Raw genomic sequence first — 14,009 nt, forward strand, 5'->3', positions numbered from 1 at the left:
AGATGCTGTATGTGATTGAAGTATTATTAAACATATACCTCTGTATAATGTCATTTACACTTTCATGGGAGAAAGATTCCATTACAAAGACTCTGCAATACTCAGAACCATAGCTCTAGTTTTGTATCACCTAACATCAACACCATTGTTAAAAATAAATCCATTTTACCACCTGGGGTACATTCTGCACATATCCTTGCCTTTTACAGATCCTTAGGCTCATGCCAATTTTCATGATTAATCATCATAAAAGCTTTTCCTCATTTTGTTTTATTTATTTTATTGATTCAGACAGCAATTATCATGCCAACTTTGTTTCCACTTCTCAGAATAATGCTTTTTTATCAGCACTGCCCTTTGGTGAAGAACTGACTGCAGCTCTGCCCTGCAATACTGGGGTTGGGGTGTGGGAGGAATATTTTTCTACTACTTTCCAATTACACTCTGATGGGAAAACTTCAGGGCCACATGAGGTGCTACAGAGGCAGGGTTGGGAAGTCACCAATAGTTTAGGGATGGGTCATTTCTTACTAAGCTTGTTCTCCATCCTGAAATCTGGTTCATTTCCAGAATCACCCCATCTTAAGCTGAGCACTAGAAAAATAAATCACTTCAGTTTTTTTCAGCAGAGATTTTTAAGAGAGCACATTATTGAGCACATTAAATCTGGGAGTAGCTGGCTCTTTCCCTCAGCTCAGTGTGATAACAAGATTGTGTACTGGGGGAGAGTAGTTTCTCTGCTGACTCTTGGACACCTTTCCAAGACACTTACAGGAAAGGTTGAGCTGAATAACTAGGAAAACTCTTTTACACACCTGGACCAAATGCTCCTGCAAGTCACTGAGGACACTGCTGTTCCTGAGGCTCCAGGGTACGAGAATGAGAGATTTCCATCTGGCAGAGAACTAACTATTCCATCTTTATGAAGCACTAAGTAAGTTTAAACAGATTTTTTGCATATAGATTACTCCCAGGAGGGCATTACAGAGTGGGCAGCTGGTCCCATGTCAAACAAATTTAATGCCTGGGAAAAGCAGAGGGGGAAAAGATACTGCTGCTGGCATGAGTGTTGCCTGCATCCACAGTCAGCACCAGCTTCAGGTTAACACTTCTGGCAACACTCTGAGTCTGATGAGTGCTATAAAATCTAAAGATTAATGAAGGAAGCATCCTCACTCCAGAGGAGCTGCAGGCTGCAAAAGCATAGCTTTTCTTCTGCTTAGAACAGCTATTGTTGCAGCAAGTGCAGGGCAGAGGCTGTGACTGCTCAGAGACTCTGGGAAAGCTGCTTCCTCCTTGGGTGAGAGGAGAGACAGAAGGACAGCTCTCAGGTTCAGCTTCCAGTTCATCAGAAACCAAACTAACTTCGAGCCTTTTTTTCCCACATGAAGAGTTAACTTGAAGTCAAGCTGAAGAAATGAAGGTTTAATTCACTGATGCTTTGTCGGGCTGGACCTCCCCTCCCTTTCCTGGCAGCTTTTCAGCAATACACCCCAAAATACCATACCAAGATACAGCCCACAGGAGGTGAAACTGAGGCACAATTTGCCTTGTTTCAGGTTATTAGAGTGACAAAGATGGGAACACAATCCATCTCCTGTAGTACCAGAGGCCAACAGTCAATGGTTCAAACAACCAAGAAGTCTGTGCACCCATAAATAAGGAAATACTGAGCTTAATGGGAAGAAAAGTTTGCATTGTAACAAGCTGCAAGCAATGCCAAGGACATTTCACCAACTTGTTGCACCTATCAGGATTTTCTAAAAGAAAAAATAAACCTCATGGAAACAAGACAATATTTTTTGCCTTTTCCTTAAGTCTAAGCCACCCTACACTCTTTCTAAGCATTAACACCACTGCATTCATCCAAATTCTCCTAGATGTGCCCCTTCACCCACAGTACTCAAGACAGTCCCACACAACCACAGACGCAGGTGAACAGTAAACCCACAGACAGATTGCAAACAAACTGTATCCAACATTGTCACATTTCAATGCATACGTAAATTTTCAGGAGATCCTAAATGCTTTTTTTCAGAAATTGAGTCGTGTTGATGTTCTGTAAACTAGATTGAACTGAAACAGCTTGCTAAATATGAAGTGTTAGTCCTGTTCTGTGCACAGGGCTAGATGAACATCTGAGCTGTCTGTCAGTGGGTTGCAGCATGTGGAAAACTTTCATTTTTCCTTCCAGCTCCATTGTAGCTATTCTGGCAGTATTAGAACTAAACTGGCTCACTGATGGAGTCAGGTAGACGTGGGAACTGCCAAGAGCATGTAGTGTGAGGAAGAAACAGAAAGTGGAAGAAACAATGAAAAGTGGAAGATCCCTTTTAGCAATGTTAGCAGGGCTGGGATTTCAGAGCAGTGCAAACTTCTTTCATGGAATTGTATTCATTAGGTAATTTTGTGTGGTGTAGTCAGTATTTAAGAGCTTGTGAGTCACTGGAAAAATATCTTTTTGCCTTTGTACTGAATTAAAACTAAAGAAGTATGAATTTTTTTGTAACCTTTACCCTTCAGTGAATACTGCCATAATCTTCAGTCCATGCAAGAGTAGAGTTAATAATGGCTTTAAACTAGAACAAAGCCTCTAGCAAATTATAAGGATTTTAGTCACTCATTCTGATGGAGCAAACACTCTCCAGAGCCAATAAAGCAAGTTCATTTCACATCTGGCACACCAGACTTAGGAGTGACTTCGACAGATGCTGCTGTGAGCAATGTGTTTCAGCACTGTACCTTTACCAGAGGAATTACAGGGTTCCCATTGAGATGATAGAAATAAAGAGCTGAGTGATAATAAATGAGAAAAACAGAAAAATCAAGTGTGGCATAACTCACTTCATAGGAAAATAGCTAACTTAATAGATATCCTTTGGTAGAGTGAAAAAAAGAGATCTAGCTGATGCTCCTTTCTTAACACAACAGGAGCTTTGCCACAGGCTGAGATGGGATGAGATCCAGTATGCAGCAAGAAGCTTCTTGGAGGAATCTAGGACTTTCCTGTCACTCTCCAGAAAATAGTTTTAATCTAGAAATTGCTAATGCATGTCCAGCTCTGCTGTGGGATACTCGGTGCATACACATGGTAACGATGCTTCTGGTGATTTAAGGTGCAGGATGACAGTAAAGAAAGAAGCACTTAATAGGGCAAAATGTGTCCTTCAGAAGTGAGTCCCTGAGCACACTCTGGGCAGCTTCTGTGCTCTTTGTAAAGCAGTAGAGCAGCAAGATAAGCTAACAGCCTGTTGGCAGTCTTCAACAAGATGATTATTTAGAAAGTAAAGAGTTTCTAAAAGTTTTTCACAAGTGACATTTTCCCTGGCTAAAAGAAATCAGCCCAATTCTTCATCTCTCTCTCTCTTTCTCTTTTTTGTTTTGTTTTTTTGTTTGTTTGTTTGTTTGTTTTTTGTTTTTTTGTTGGGTGGTTTTTTGGTTTTTTTTTTGGGGTTTTTTTGGCATTCTGACTCAGCCTATGTAAAAGGGGAGGATGTTCTTGTGGTTACACAATTACCAAAGGGATCAAGAGGGCTACTCTTGTTCTGCTTCTGCTACAACTCACTACCAGAACAGTGTCACATACTCCAGTTGGGTTGAGTTTTGCTCCTGTGAATTTGGGAAGCAGTGCCAGCCACTCAGTGCCAGTGTGCAGTTACACTGTAACCCAACCCAGGGCAGCCCCGTGTCTGGGCTGAATACCACAGGGAGCAGTCCACATCAGATTTGAGATCCCTAGACTCCCTGGAACCAAAGGCTTAGTCCCCTGGCAGGACTGACACCAGACCTTCACCCTAGGAGACAGCATACCAGTTCTCTCTCATCAAAATGTTAACCAAGGAGCCCTGTGACAACCAAAGTATTAAGACTGGGAACATATTACCTCATTTTCCAGTCTGGGAAAGAAAAAAAAAAATTAAAAAAAGACACCTTCCTCTGAGTCACAGCCAAGGCAGTACCTTTACCTGACCAATTTGTTTGCTATTTGCAGCAAATCACCCTTTGTAACCTTCCATTTGTTTCAGAAAAACAGACTACTAAATAGCAGCACAAACTCTGCTAGTGAAGGAGAAAGCCTTACAGACAAAGAACATTTCTGGCGAAAAATACGTGTTGTTTGGGCCTCTTATCAAAACAATCTTCTTTTAGACTGCACTTGTTAATGGACTACATTTGGAAAAATAACTGATAGCTTTTGAAGAAACTACGGAAGAGAAATCTTAGAGGAAGCTCCTAGGCATCTAAGAGCTCTCTTGCACAGGTGATTTTTCAGAAATGTTGCTGCCAGATTCACATCACACCTTAAAAACAAAAGCATAATTTCCTCCTTCTCTTGCCAATTAATTTTGTACAAGAGGCTGGTAGCTCCTGCTCAAAGCCACACTGAGTCCATCTCACTGTAGTCATGCTGATGTCCCACTCAGGGATCACAGCAGACCACAGGAAACACATGAGGAGCAGTCACCAGTCCCAAGGATGCCCATATCCAAGATCCACCAGTGTGCCACTTCAACACAGGAACCACAGCTAACACCACAGGAGGGAGCAGGCTTCAAACTCCCAAGTATTTAATTTTATTAGGTGAAATTGGTACCATCCATAAAAAGAGACAAAACATACACCTGACAGCCTGGCTGCCATCTCTCACCTGACGCTGGGTTGCTCGACTGAGCAGCTGATTTTCCTCAAGGTTTTAAGAACCTAGCAATCCTTAAGACTTCAACTTCTGTCAGACTTGTGTTAGCCTACAAATACTGGCTTGAGGTTAGCACTTTTGTGACTGAAAGAGTGAACAGAACCACAAAAGTTCCATTTTCTAGAGAAAACAAATGAATGTGCAGATGATTGGGGAGCACCTCAGCGCAGAAGTTAGCAAGGAACACTCTGCAGGCTTTATTCAGCACTGGGTTCAGCTGAGCACACTGGTTTAGTGTCACCCCCAGCTGCCCACTCTGCTTCCCCCCTTCTTGTGCCTGAAGTCTTCAGGGGAGATGCTTCAATATTTGTGTGTTCTTAAATTAGATAATAAAATGAGCCTCCATGTCCTAGAGAGAGAGAGAGAAGTGTGTGGGTAGGGGGAGGTCATGTTAAGATATATGCACTGATAACAGCTGCCAGATGATAGCACTGGAAAACACTTCAATACTTAATTAAAAGAGGACAAGACAGGAGGCATTACTGCCTGGCAAGGTATGATTAACACACACAAGCTTTGGTAAAGCTGAGTGTACTCAACAAATGGGAAAAATCAATATGTGCCACTTTTCTTCAGCTCTCCTCTGCTTCAAGCACCTTCCTCCTAAGAAATCCTTTTAAAAAGCATATTACCCTCCCTCACCTTCTCTCATGCTATTGTTTGAGAGCTTGTTATTCAATAGGAAAGTTCAATGTAACACAAGAATAAAATGATACCACAGCACCTATACCTTCCTTCAGAAGCACACAATTTCCCCCCAGGTTTCATCTACACAACTAGAGTTTTATAGATGTAAAACAGTTTAATTAAAAAGTTTGAAGAACTTCCCCCAGAAAGAGCTCAAGAAAGAGGGGTAAGTGTACACCAAAAAAATCAAAAAGCCTTGTTTTACCTCTTTTTCAACAGCTTTCACATTTAGTCCTCAAAGATAAGTGAGACCTGATGCCTCTGTCAACACAAGAGAATGGGACCTCAATTCCAGCCTCCAAATGCCATTCCTGACAATCTCTTCTTGCAAGAAAATGAGAAATAGGAATTGTTCCTTGCTCACAGACTTTACAGTTGTGCATCATCTCAACTACTTTATGCAAAGGGAAGGTAAAGATCACCACCACTGTGCAATCATTCAGTTTTAAGACTTGCTGTAAGAGATCAGCCCAACGGCCTATGAAGTACAGTCTAGAAACATACATCAGAAAACATATCCAAAACTCATTTAAGAAGTCTTTCCAAACTCAGCAGGCTCTGAATTAAAAAAAAAAAAAAAAAAAAAAATCATAAAGCAAAAACTGAAATTTACTTTTATACCATCACACACCTACAAGCAATTGTGTTGGAATGAAGCAGCTAAAGAATGTCCTAGGAGACTGATAGGCTTTGTTTTCTTACTGCAGTTGTTGTAAACATTTTCCTAAACCATGTAAGAGCCAGGGATGTGATTTCTTTATCTAGATAGATATGTGGTCAATCAATAAGAGCTTAATATTTTTTTTTTTTACATTATAATGTACTTTATTCCCTTGCAGCAAATTCTACAGTGTAATTGCAGAATATACATAAAATCCCATGGTTTTTTTTTTTTACTATCACTGTATTACTTTTTACTTGTCATTGCTGTCACACATGGTTCAGGAATAGTATGAACAGAGAACACCACACTACTCATCAACTTTCAGGAGTACTAAGTCCTGCAGACTTAGTGCTCACCTAAGCAAACATTAAGTTGTGCCGACTGCATCCCTCCAAGGTGTTACCTCTGCCTTGCCTTGGGACAACGTTCCTGAATTCATCGAGTCTTCCGAATTCAGAAGTCACTTGGCCACCTACCCAGCAGCCTGCCCGAGGATCCCTACACCTGGCCAGCACCGGCGTTCCTTAGAGCCTCTGTTTGCCTCCTCAGAAAGGGATCCTTTCCAGAAGGACACCTCCTCCTACAGTACTTAAGGGATGACACCGCTCTTAAACGCGGGGAGAAAAGGTCTGGTGCTTCTAGAGGCGATCAGAAAGCAATACCTGCACAAAGCGAAAACCAGGAGTCCCCCCGGTCTCTCTTCCTAGGAAGTCTTTCTTAATTATTTTAGTCGAGGACTTGCCGAATTCGCTTAGAGTTTCCCCGCTACCTGCGCCCAGCAGGAAAGCCGGTGCTGCCGAAGGGAGCCGCGCTGCGTCAGCTTTCCGCAGGGCAGGGGCAGCCCTCGACGGCGGCACCGGAGCCGGGGGCAGAAGCGAGCCCAGACTCGGGTGCGCCCGCAGCAGCCCGCGCTTCCCTCCCTCCCACCCCCCGGCTCGGAGAAGCCCCCCGCGGGGTGGCTCGGTACTGACCGGCCGTGGGCACGTCGGGGACCAGCTTGAAAGGCCCGATTTGCCGCAGCTGAAACGCCGTCCTCACTTCGTGGCAGCTCGGGGACTTGCCCGCCGCCACTCCTCCGCACAGCCCCGCCGCCGCCAGCAGCCAAAGCCCCAGGACCCCCCGGCTCCCCTCGGCCGCCATCTCGCACCCCCGCGGCCGCGGGCCGGAGCGCTGCGGGGCGCGGGCCGGAGTCTGCCGGGGGCGGGCGTCAGTCCCGGCGGCGGCAGCGCAGCCCCCGCCCGCCTCCCGCGCTCCTCCTCGGCCAACGCCGCCGCCCGCCCCCGGCCCTCCCCGCCCGCCCGGGGGGCCGAGGGGAGCCGCCGCCCCCCGCCCATCGCCTCCTGCCCTAACCAGGGGGAGAAGGGAGGCGGGGGGCAGCCGGGAACCGGCGACCCCGCTTAACGCCGCACGGACACCGCGCCCGCACCGGCCCGGGTGCTCCAAACCCGCAGCAGCGCTGATGGAGGGGGACCGGAGAGCGGGGACCCCCCCCGGGCTCCTCCCGCTTGCTGCCGAGCAGCCTCACGGCAAGTTAAGCACAGTTCGGAGAGTCACGAACGCTGAGCATCCGTGCCAGCTCTGCAGCTCAGAAAGTCCCAGGCAGCAGATCTTGAGCCCCCGAAGGGTCTCGGAAGGGAAAGGCAGAATAAGGGTGAGGTGCTTTCGCAGAGACAAGCGCATGGGTGTCAAGGAGAACAGAGATGGAGCACGAACAGAGCAGTAGATGCACAAGCCCTAAGGAGGGCAGGTTGGAAAACCACGCAAGCTTTGGTTTAGTTCTGAAATTCCTAGCAGAAGACATGGAGTCCAGCTTTCACAAGACCAGAGCTAACTCCAGCCAACAGTCACCTCAGGGACAAGAAAAAACTTGCCCCAGTAAACACAACCTTCTGTACCAACTGCACTAATCAACTGATGATTCGTACAAAAGCCAGCAGCAGTTCCACCCTTTGTTAGTTTGGGGGTCTTACCCAAACCACTGAGACCACTTTGAGAACAACTTCTGCCATCTTTTTGCTGCCCAAATCGTGCTTCAGTATCAACTGCTTTACCATGCATTTCAGCACAAAACTGTGCTCAGCAGCCATGAATATTTTCCGTGTAAGTGCATATGGAGCACATTATGAGCTACAAGAATTACTATTGTTTGAGGCAGTTATGTCTGATTTCTGTAGGGTTACTTGCAACTCTCAAGATGCTTCTAATGTGCTCCTGTAGCAACAGAGGAGCCCACCTGCAGCTAATTTAACCATTATACCTTCCTATAGGTAGCAATGAGAAACTGAGCTCACTGCTGTAGATAATCATAGAATCATGGAATGGGCTGGGTTGGAAGGGACCTCAGAGATCACCAAGTCCAACCCTTGATCCATTCCCCCCATGGTTCCCAGCCCATGGCACTGAGTGCCACATCCAGGCTCTTTTGAAATATCTCCAGGGATGGAGAATCCACCCCTTCCCTGGGCAGCCCATTCCAATGCCTGATCACCCTCTCCAGAAAGAAATTCTTTCTAATGTCCAACCTAAACCTCCCCTGGCACAACTTGAGACCTCTTGTGCCCTCTTGTCTTGCTGAGAGTTGCCTGGGAAAAGAGCCCAACCCCCCCCTGGCTCCAACCTCCTTTCAGGGAGTTGGAGAGAGTGATGAGGTCTCCCCTGAGCCTCCTCTTCTCCAGCCTCAACACCCCCAGCTCCCTCAGCCTCACCTCACAGGACTTGTGCTCAAGTCCCTTCACCAGCCTGGTTGCCCTCCTTTGGACCTGCTCCAGGACCTCGATATCCTTCCTGAGCTGAAGGGCCCAGAACTGGACACAGGACTCAAGCTGTGGCCTCCCCAGGGCTGAGTCCAGGGGCAGAATCCCTTCCCTGGACCTGCTGGCCACGCTGTTCCTCAGCCAGGCCAGGATGCCATTGGCCTTCTTGGCCACCTGGGCACACTGCTGGCTCATGTTCAGCTTCCTGGCAATCCAGACTCCCAGCTCCCTTTCTGCCTGGCTGCTCTCCAAATCACTCTCCAATCACTTGAGTTGTACCTTAATAGCCAAAAGTGCCAATTCTTTAAGAAATGTGCTTGTATTAAATTTGTTCCTATCAAGACATCAAGAGATTTTCTTTTTTGGAAAAAAAAAAAACAAACCAACTTGATCCATAACTTTTAACTTGTAAGCTAAAAAAAAAAAAAAAACAGAAAACAAACCAGAACAACAAACCAGCCCTATAATTAGGCTTCAGCATTTGAAAGCAGAGAAAAAAGTCAGCCAGGTCAGAGCTACACTTCTTTGCTCATCCTACAGCTCTCAAACATCACAAGAACCCAGGACAGGGCACCCCAAAGGGCTGACCACCAGGAAGTCCAGAGGCCACAGACATCTGTACATTTTCAGCCTGATCCAGGTCATACTGTCAGCAATGTTTAATTTAGACTCAGAGCCCAAATCAAGGTGGCAACAGGTACATTAGGGAGACACAAGGGAATAATCACCATTAGCATCCCAGCTGCCTACCTGGTATCCACCAGTGGTTTTATGAACCCAAGGATGAGGAACAAGTTTTCCCAGTTGCATTTTGTGTAACCTTGGGCCCAATCCTGAAACATTTTACTCAGACAATATTCCCATTGACTTCAGTGGGAGTTCTGCCAGAAAAGAAATGGCAGGATGATGGATCTGATGAATAATTCACTTGACAAATAACAGCATTATTTGGCATATACATTATTCTATGAATAGCATCTAATCAGTCCAGCGCAAGGGCCTGAGGTATATAATTCAGTGGGATTTTTGCCATTGTTTTCAGTGTGTGGCAAATTAAAATCCCAAATGGCTACTCCTTTTCTCTCCTTTTCTAACATGACTTATCTTTATATTATGGGTGTTTGAATTGTCACCTTTTTCAAGCTATGTTAAGTCCTGCTGCTTTTCTGTATCTTTTAGTTGTTCCTTGCATTGTTAGTAGAGGACAGACCACTACATTATCATCTCCTGTCCTCAAAATCCTGCTAAGGAGCCTGAATTATACATGTACACATACACAAGAAAAAAAACTCAGTCAGTGCACCAGAATGTCCATAGATTTAATAATGGTTTCTACAATACATAAGGAAATATTTATGTTTCTTGTGGTTTTGTAATAACTTATTAAAAAGCATTAAAGATGGCCTGTAAAGTTTTCCATGCTGGGTTCTATTCTTTTGAGGGGGGAAAAAAAAAAAAATCTTCATGGACCCCCCCCCCCCCCACACACACACACAGTCACTTGGTGTGAGTTTTTGCCACTGATTAAAAAAAAAGAAAAAATGCAATGTAGTAGAAAGGAGAAAGAGGAAAGGAAAAGTTTGAGACTAATGTAGATAATGGGCATTTCTTGATCACTGATATACCTGAACACTTTTAAGAGTGCCTTTATAGTTAAAAGAAATGTTCCAGAACACCTGCAACATCATTATCACCTCCAGTAGTCACAGGTGGTGTGAACACACACACACACACACACACACACACACACACACACTCAGCCCACAGCTCAATGCTGGCCCCTGCATCTCTGAGCTGGCACTTAACTACCACATCTCTTTCCTGGCACTATTTTGGTGTTGAATGACAACCTTAGGTCGATCAATGAGCAAGCAAGGTTGCTACTCAAACCCTCCAACAGAAAGCAATGTGACATGCACCTTGGATGTTTCCCCCTTATCAAGCCTGGGTTGTGGAGAGGCACTTCCCAGACAACTGAGAACACACCACAGGCAGAATCCAGGACACCAAGGAACTTGGACCTGGATTTCAACATGTGCTCCACACTCAGCAGGGCAGTCAGATTGGCTGGAGTGGAGGTACTCAGGTGCTTAATGGCAAACACATGCCTAAGTGCTTTGCTGGAAGGGAACTACAGATAACAAAAGAGCTATTTCACCACTTATTGTACATGACATTCTACCACACTTCAGCACTTTGCTTGGAACAATCACAGTTTTCCTTGTCAACAGGTGTCTTGTTGGTATAACAAATGAGTATTTATTAACCATACATCCCTGAGAACTATATCAGTACTTCCTACCAGGAATAGCATTATAAGTCAGCTCAAACCTGTGCTCAGCCCTGGTGAGGCCACAGCTCGAGTCCTGTGTCCAGTTCTGGGCCCCTCAGCTCAGGAAGGAGATTGAGGTGCTGGAGCAGGTCCAGAGAAGAGCAAGGAGGCTGGGAAGGGATCCAGCACAAGTCCTGTGAGGTGAGGCTGAGGGAGCTGGGGGTGTTGAGGCTGGAGAAGAGGAGGCTCAGGGGAGACCTCATCACTCTCTCCAACTCCCTGAAAGGAGGTTGGAGCCGGGGGGGGTTGAGCTCTTTTCCCAGGCAACTCTCAGCAAGACAAGAGGGCACAAGAGGTCTCAAGTTGTGCCAGGAGAGGTTTAGGTTGGACATTAGAAAGAATTTCTTTCGGGAGAGGGTGCTCAGCCATTGGAATGGGCTGCCCAGGGAAGGGGTGGATTCTCCATCCCTGGAGATATTTCCAAAGAGCCTGGATGTGGCACTCAGTGCCATGGGCTGGGAACCATGGGGGGAGTGGATCAAGGGTTGGACTTGATGATCTCTGAGGTCCCTTCCAACACAGCCAGTTCTATGATTCTAAACAATCTGCTCAGTCCTAATCCTGCTACAGTGACCACAACAGTCAGCATGAGCTTTGGATCTGCAAGAAAAGCTGGGATCAGGCCTAGAAGCAGGGTTTTGTGTGCCTGCTGCCACAGCCCTTCTCTTGCTGAATATAGCTGGAGCTTTGCCAGCAATTCCAATGGAACTGGACTAATGCCCTTATGTTTAAGATAAGCTCATCTCCAGCACTGGACTTTCCACCAGTGAAACTTAGTGGCCCCCAAGTCTGCTCCTACCAACTCAGCTGCCTGAGTGAAATCTTAACTCTGTGTCTCTCAGACATCCCAGGAAAACTCAACATCTCATCTTTAAAGCCTTATTTTATCTTCAGAGGTCCAGTTTTCCAAGGTGCATGTTTCAATGAAGTACCTGAGAAACTTAGCTGCCTACTCATAAATAAAATTAAGAGATTTTTTAAGTCCTTGGAATGAGCCCAAACAACAAGCCGATTTTCATTTAAAAATCAACTTAAACAGCCTCCAAAGAAATGCAAAATCCTCTCTGTAGAAGCATCTGTAATTATAAAAACTTCTTTTCAGGTTTTTATAACTTTCCATTTTTTTTTTTTTTAACAAAGTTAAGTCTGCTTTCTGCTGTATTTCATGTCACAGCAAGCTTTAAAGCTCAGTATGAAATTTTAAATATAGATTTTAATAGTAAAAAAAGTCATGCATGAAATATTCAGAACTATGCCAAGAGTGAAAAGCACTGCTAGAAAATTATTTCTGGTAATTTTACTCAAAATTTTCTTATCTTGTTAAAATGATAAACCCTATGAAACTAATAGAAGAATTACCAGCAGAAACTTATCATTCTCCTGTTTTCTTTGTTTAGAGATCTTATTTCCTTCTCAATCAGATGAAGTACTGAGAACAAGGAGAATAAGTATGCTGCAATACTATGAATTGTTTCCAGTGCTGTATGTACTCTACGTGGAAAAAATGCGTGCAGACTTTTTGATGGTTAAAATGCAATATTCTTGTGCTGCCTCATTATTTCATGAGCATTTTTTCACTTTACCAGACCTATTCAAATGCACAGTTTGAAAGTGCTTGGTGTGCTTTTTTCCCCAAGAAAAAAATTGTGCCTGAACACCACAGCTGTTAACTATACCCTAACACTCATTTTTAAAAAGAATTAGGCCACCAACCAACAAAAGATCTATTAAAGAAATACAATTGATGTAACAACCCAGGAAGTCAGGACATTCACTAGTTAAGAAAAAACATCTGACAGACAATGTTGAAGAGACTTACATTTTTTCATCTTTTTCTAGTATTTCTTTTTAACAGTGAGGGAGCAATGATGTCGGTTCAGAACAAAAAAAAAAAAATACCTTTAGCCCCCTGACTTGTCTCCTCTGACAGAAATCATACCTACTGTGCTTATTTAGAGAATATGCCATGTGCAACATAGTAGAGTCCTCCCTCTCTAGATCATGATTTCAAATCACAGCCTGGCCAGCAGAGACTATGTATTTTCTCTGGCATCAAGTGAGAACATCAGTCTAATCACCTGAAGAGCAGCCCTTTTTTTTTTTCCTTTGTTCTCTTTTTTCTTTTCTTCTTGTCAAAAGATTGACCTGAGGAATGGGCATCTTAAAAACTTCACTGGTAAAGGAGAAAAAGGCAAACTTTTCTTACTCTGAAACACAGCTTCTCCCAGGGCTGAAAAGTGACACAATGCTTGACAAATCCAACGTGAGGGTGGCTGGGTAGTGACTGTCTTCCCATCTCAGTACTACAGCTCCTTCTGTTTGAATTCTTCTTCCTACAGCATCCTGGTCACTGAGCAGCTGAGAAGATGAATATAACTTTTCCCTTATCTGCAGGGCTCAGCATACAAATTAACTGGGACAAGCAAGAAGGTTCTAAACTTACTCATGTGAGAAGCTGCCACATAGCCCAAGGGAAATCAAGTAGATTACTCAAGGAGTGAGGGTTGCATAATGTCAGCAGAAGTATCTAGCTTTAGTTTCACATCCTTCAAAAGATGAATAATGGAAACAGGTTTCATATTAAAAGCTGTCAGTGCCTCCTCCCAACAACATAAGTACTATCACAGTGAGCACCAATAATTCACAGCTGGTTCCACAAATACTCACACCACACTCACAGCATTAAGGATTCTTGTGCAGAGACATCCCACCTGCCTCAGAGGGACCAGGGGGGGTTAGGGCAGGGCATATATGCTCCATCAAGCCATTGTAATGCAAAGCAGCCACCCTCTTACCTTCCACGAAATTTGTACTTAAAGCTTCCATAGTGACAGATGTACAGCAACACATTTAAAGTGCAAGATTTAACCTGAAAAA

At 44.5% G+C, this 14,009-nt stretch overlaps 1 protein-coding gene across 3 annotated transcripts in view; it reads right to left on the minus strand.

Moving 5' to 3' along the window:
* LOC139799598 (glypican-5-like) overlaps positions 1-7,284 on the minus strand; it is a 338,529-nt gene extending 331,245 nt beyond the window's left edge. For 2 of the 3 annotated variants that reach the window (XM_071751698.1, XM_071751697.1), the window contains exon 1: positions 7,019-7,280. In XM_071751698.1, coding sequence (XP_071607799.1) covers positions 7,019-7,187 — 169 coding nt within the window. In that variant the 5' untranslated portion in view covers positions 7,188-7,280. Of the gene's footprint in view, positions 1-7,018 lie in introns of all 3 variants that reach the window. The other variant, XM_071751699.1, reaches the window with a different exon arrangement.
* Positions 7,285-14,009: the final 6,725 nt, after the last annotated feature.

Source organism: Heliangelus exortis, chromosome 9 (assembly GCF_036169615.1).
Source record: "Heliangelus exortis chromosome 9, bHelExo1.hap1, whole genome shotgun sequence".
Lineage (NCBI taxonomy): Eukaryota > Metazoa > Chordata > Aves > Apodiformes > Trochilidae > Heliangelus > Heliangelus exortis.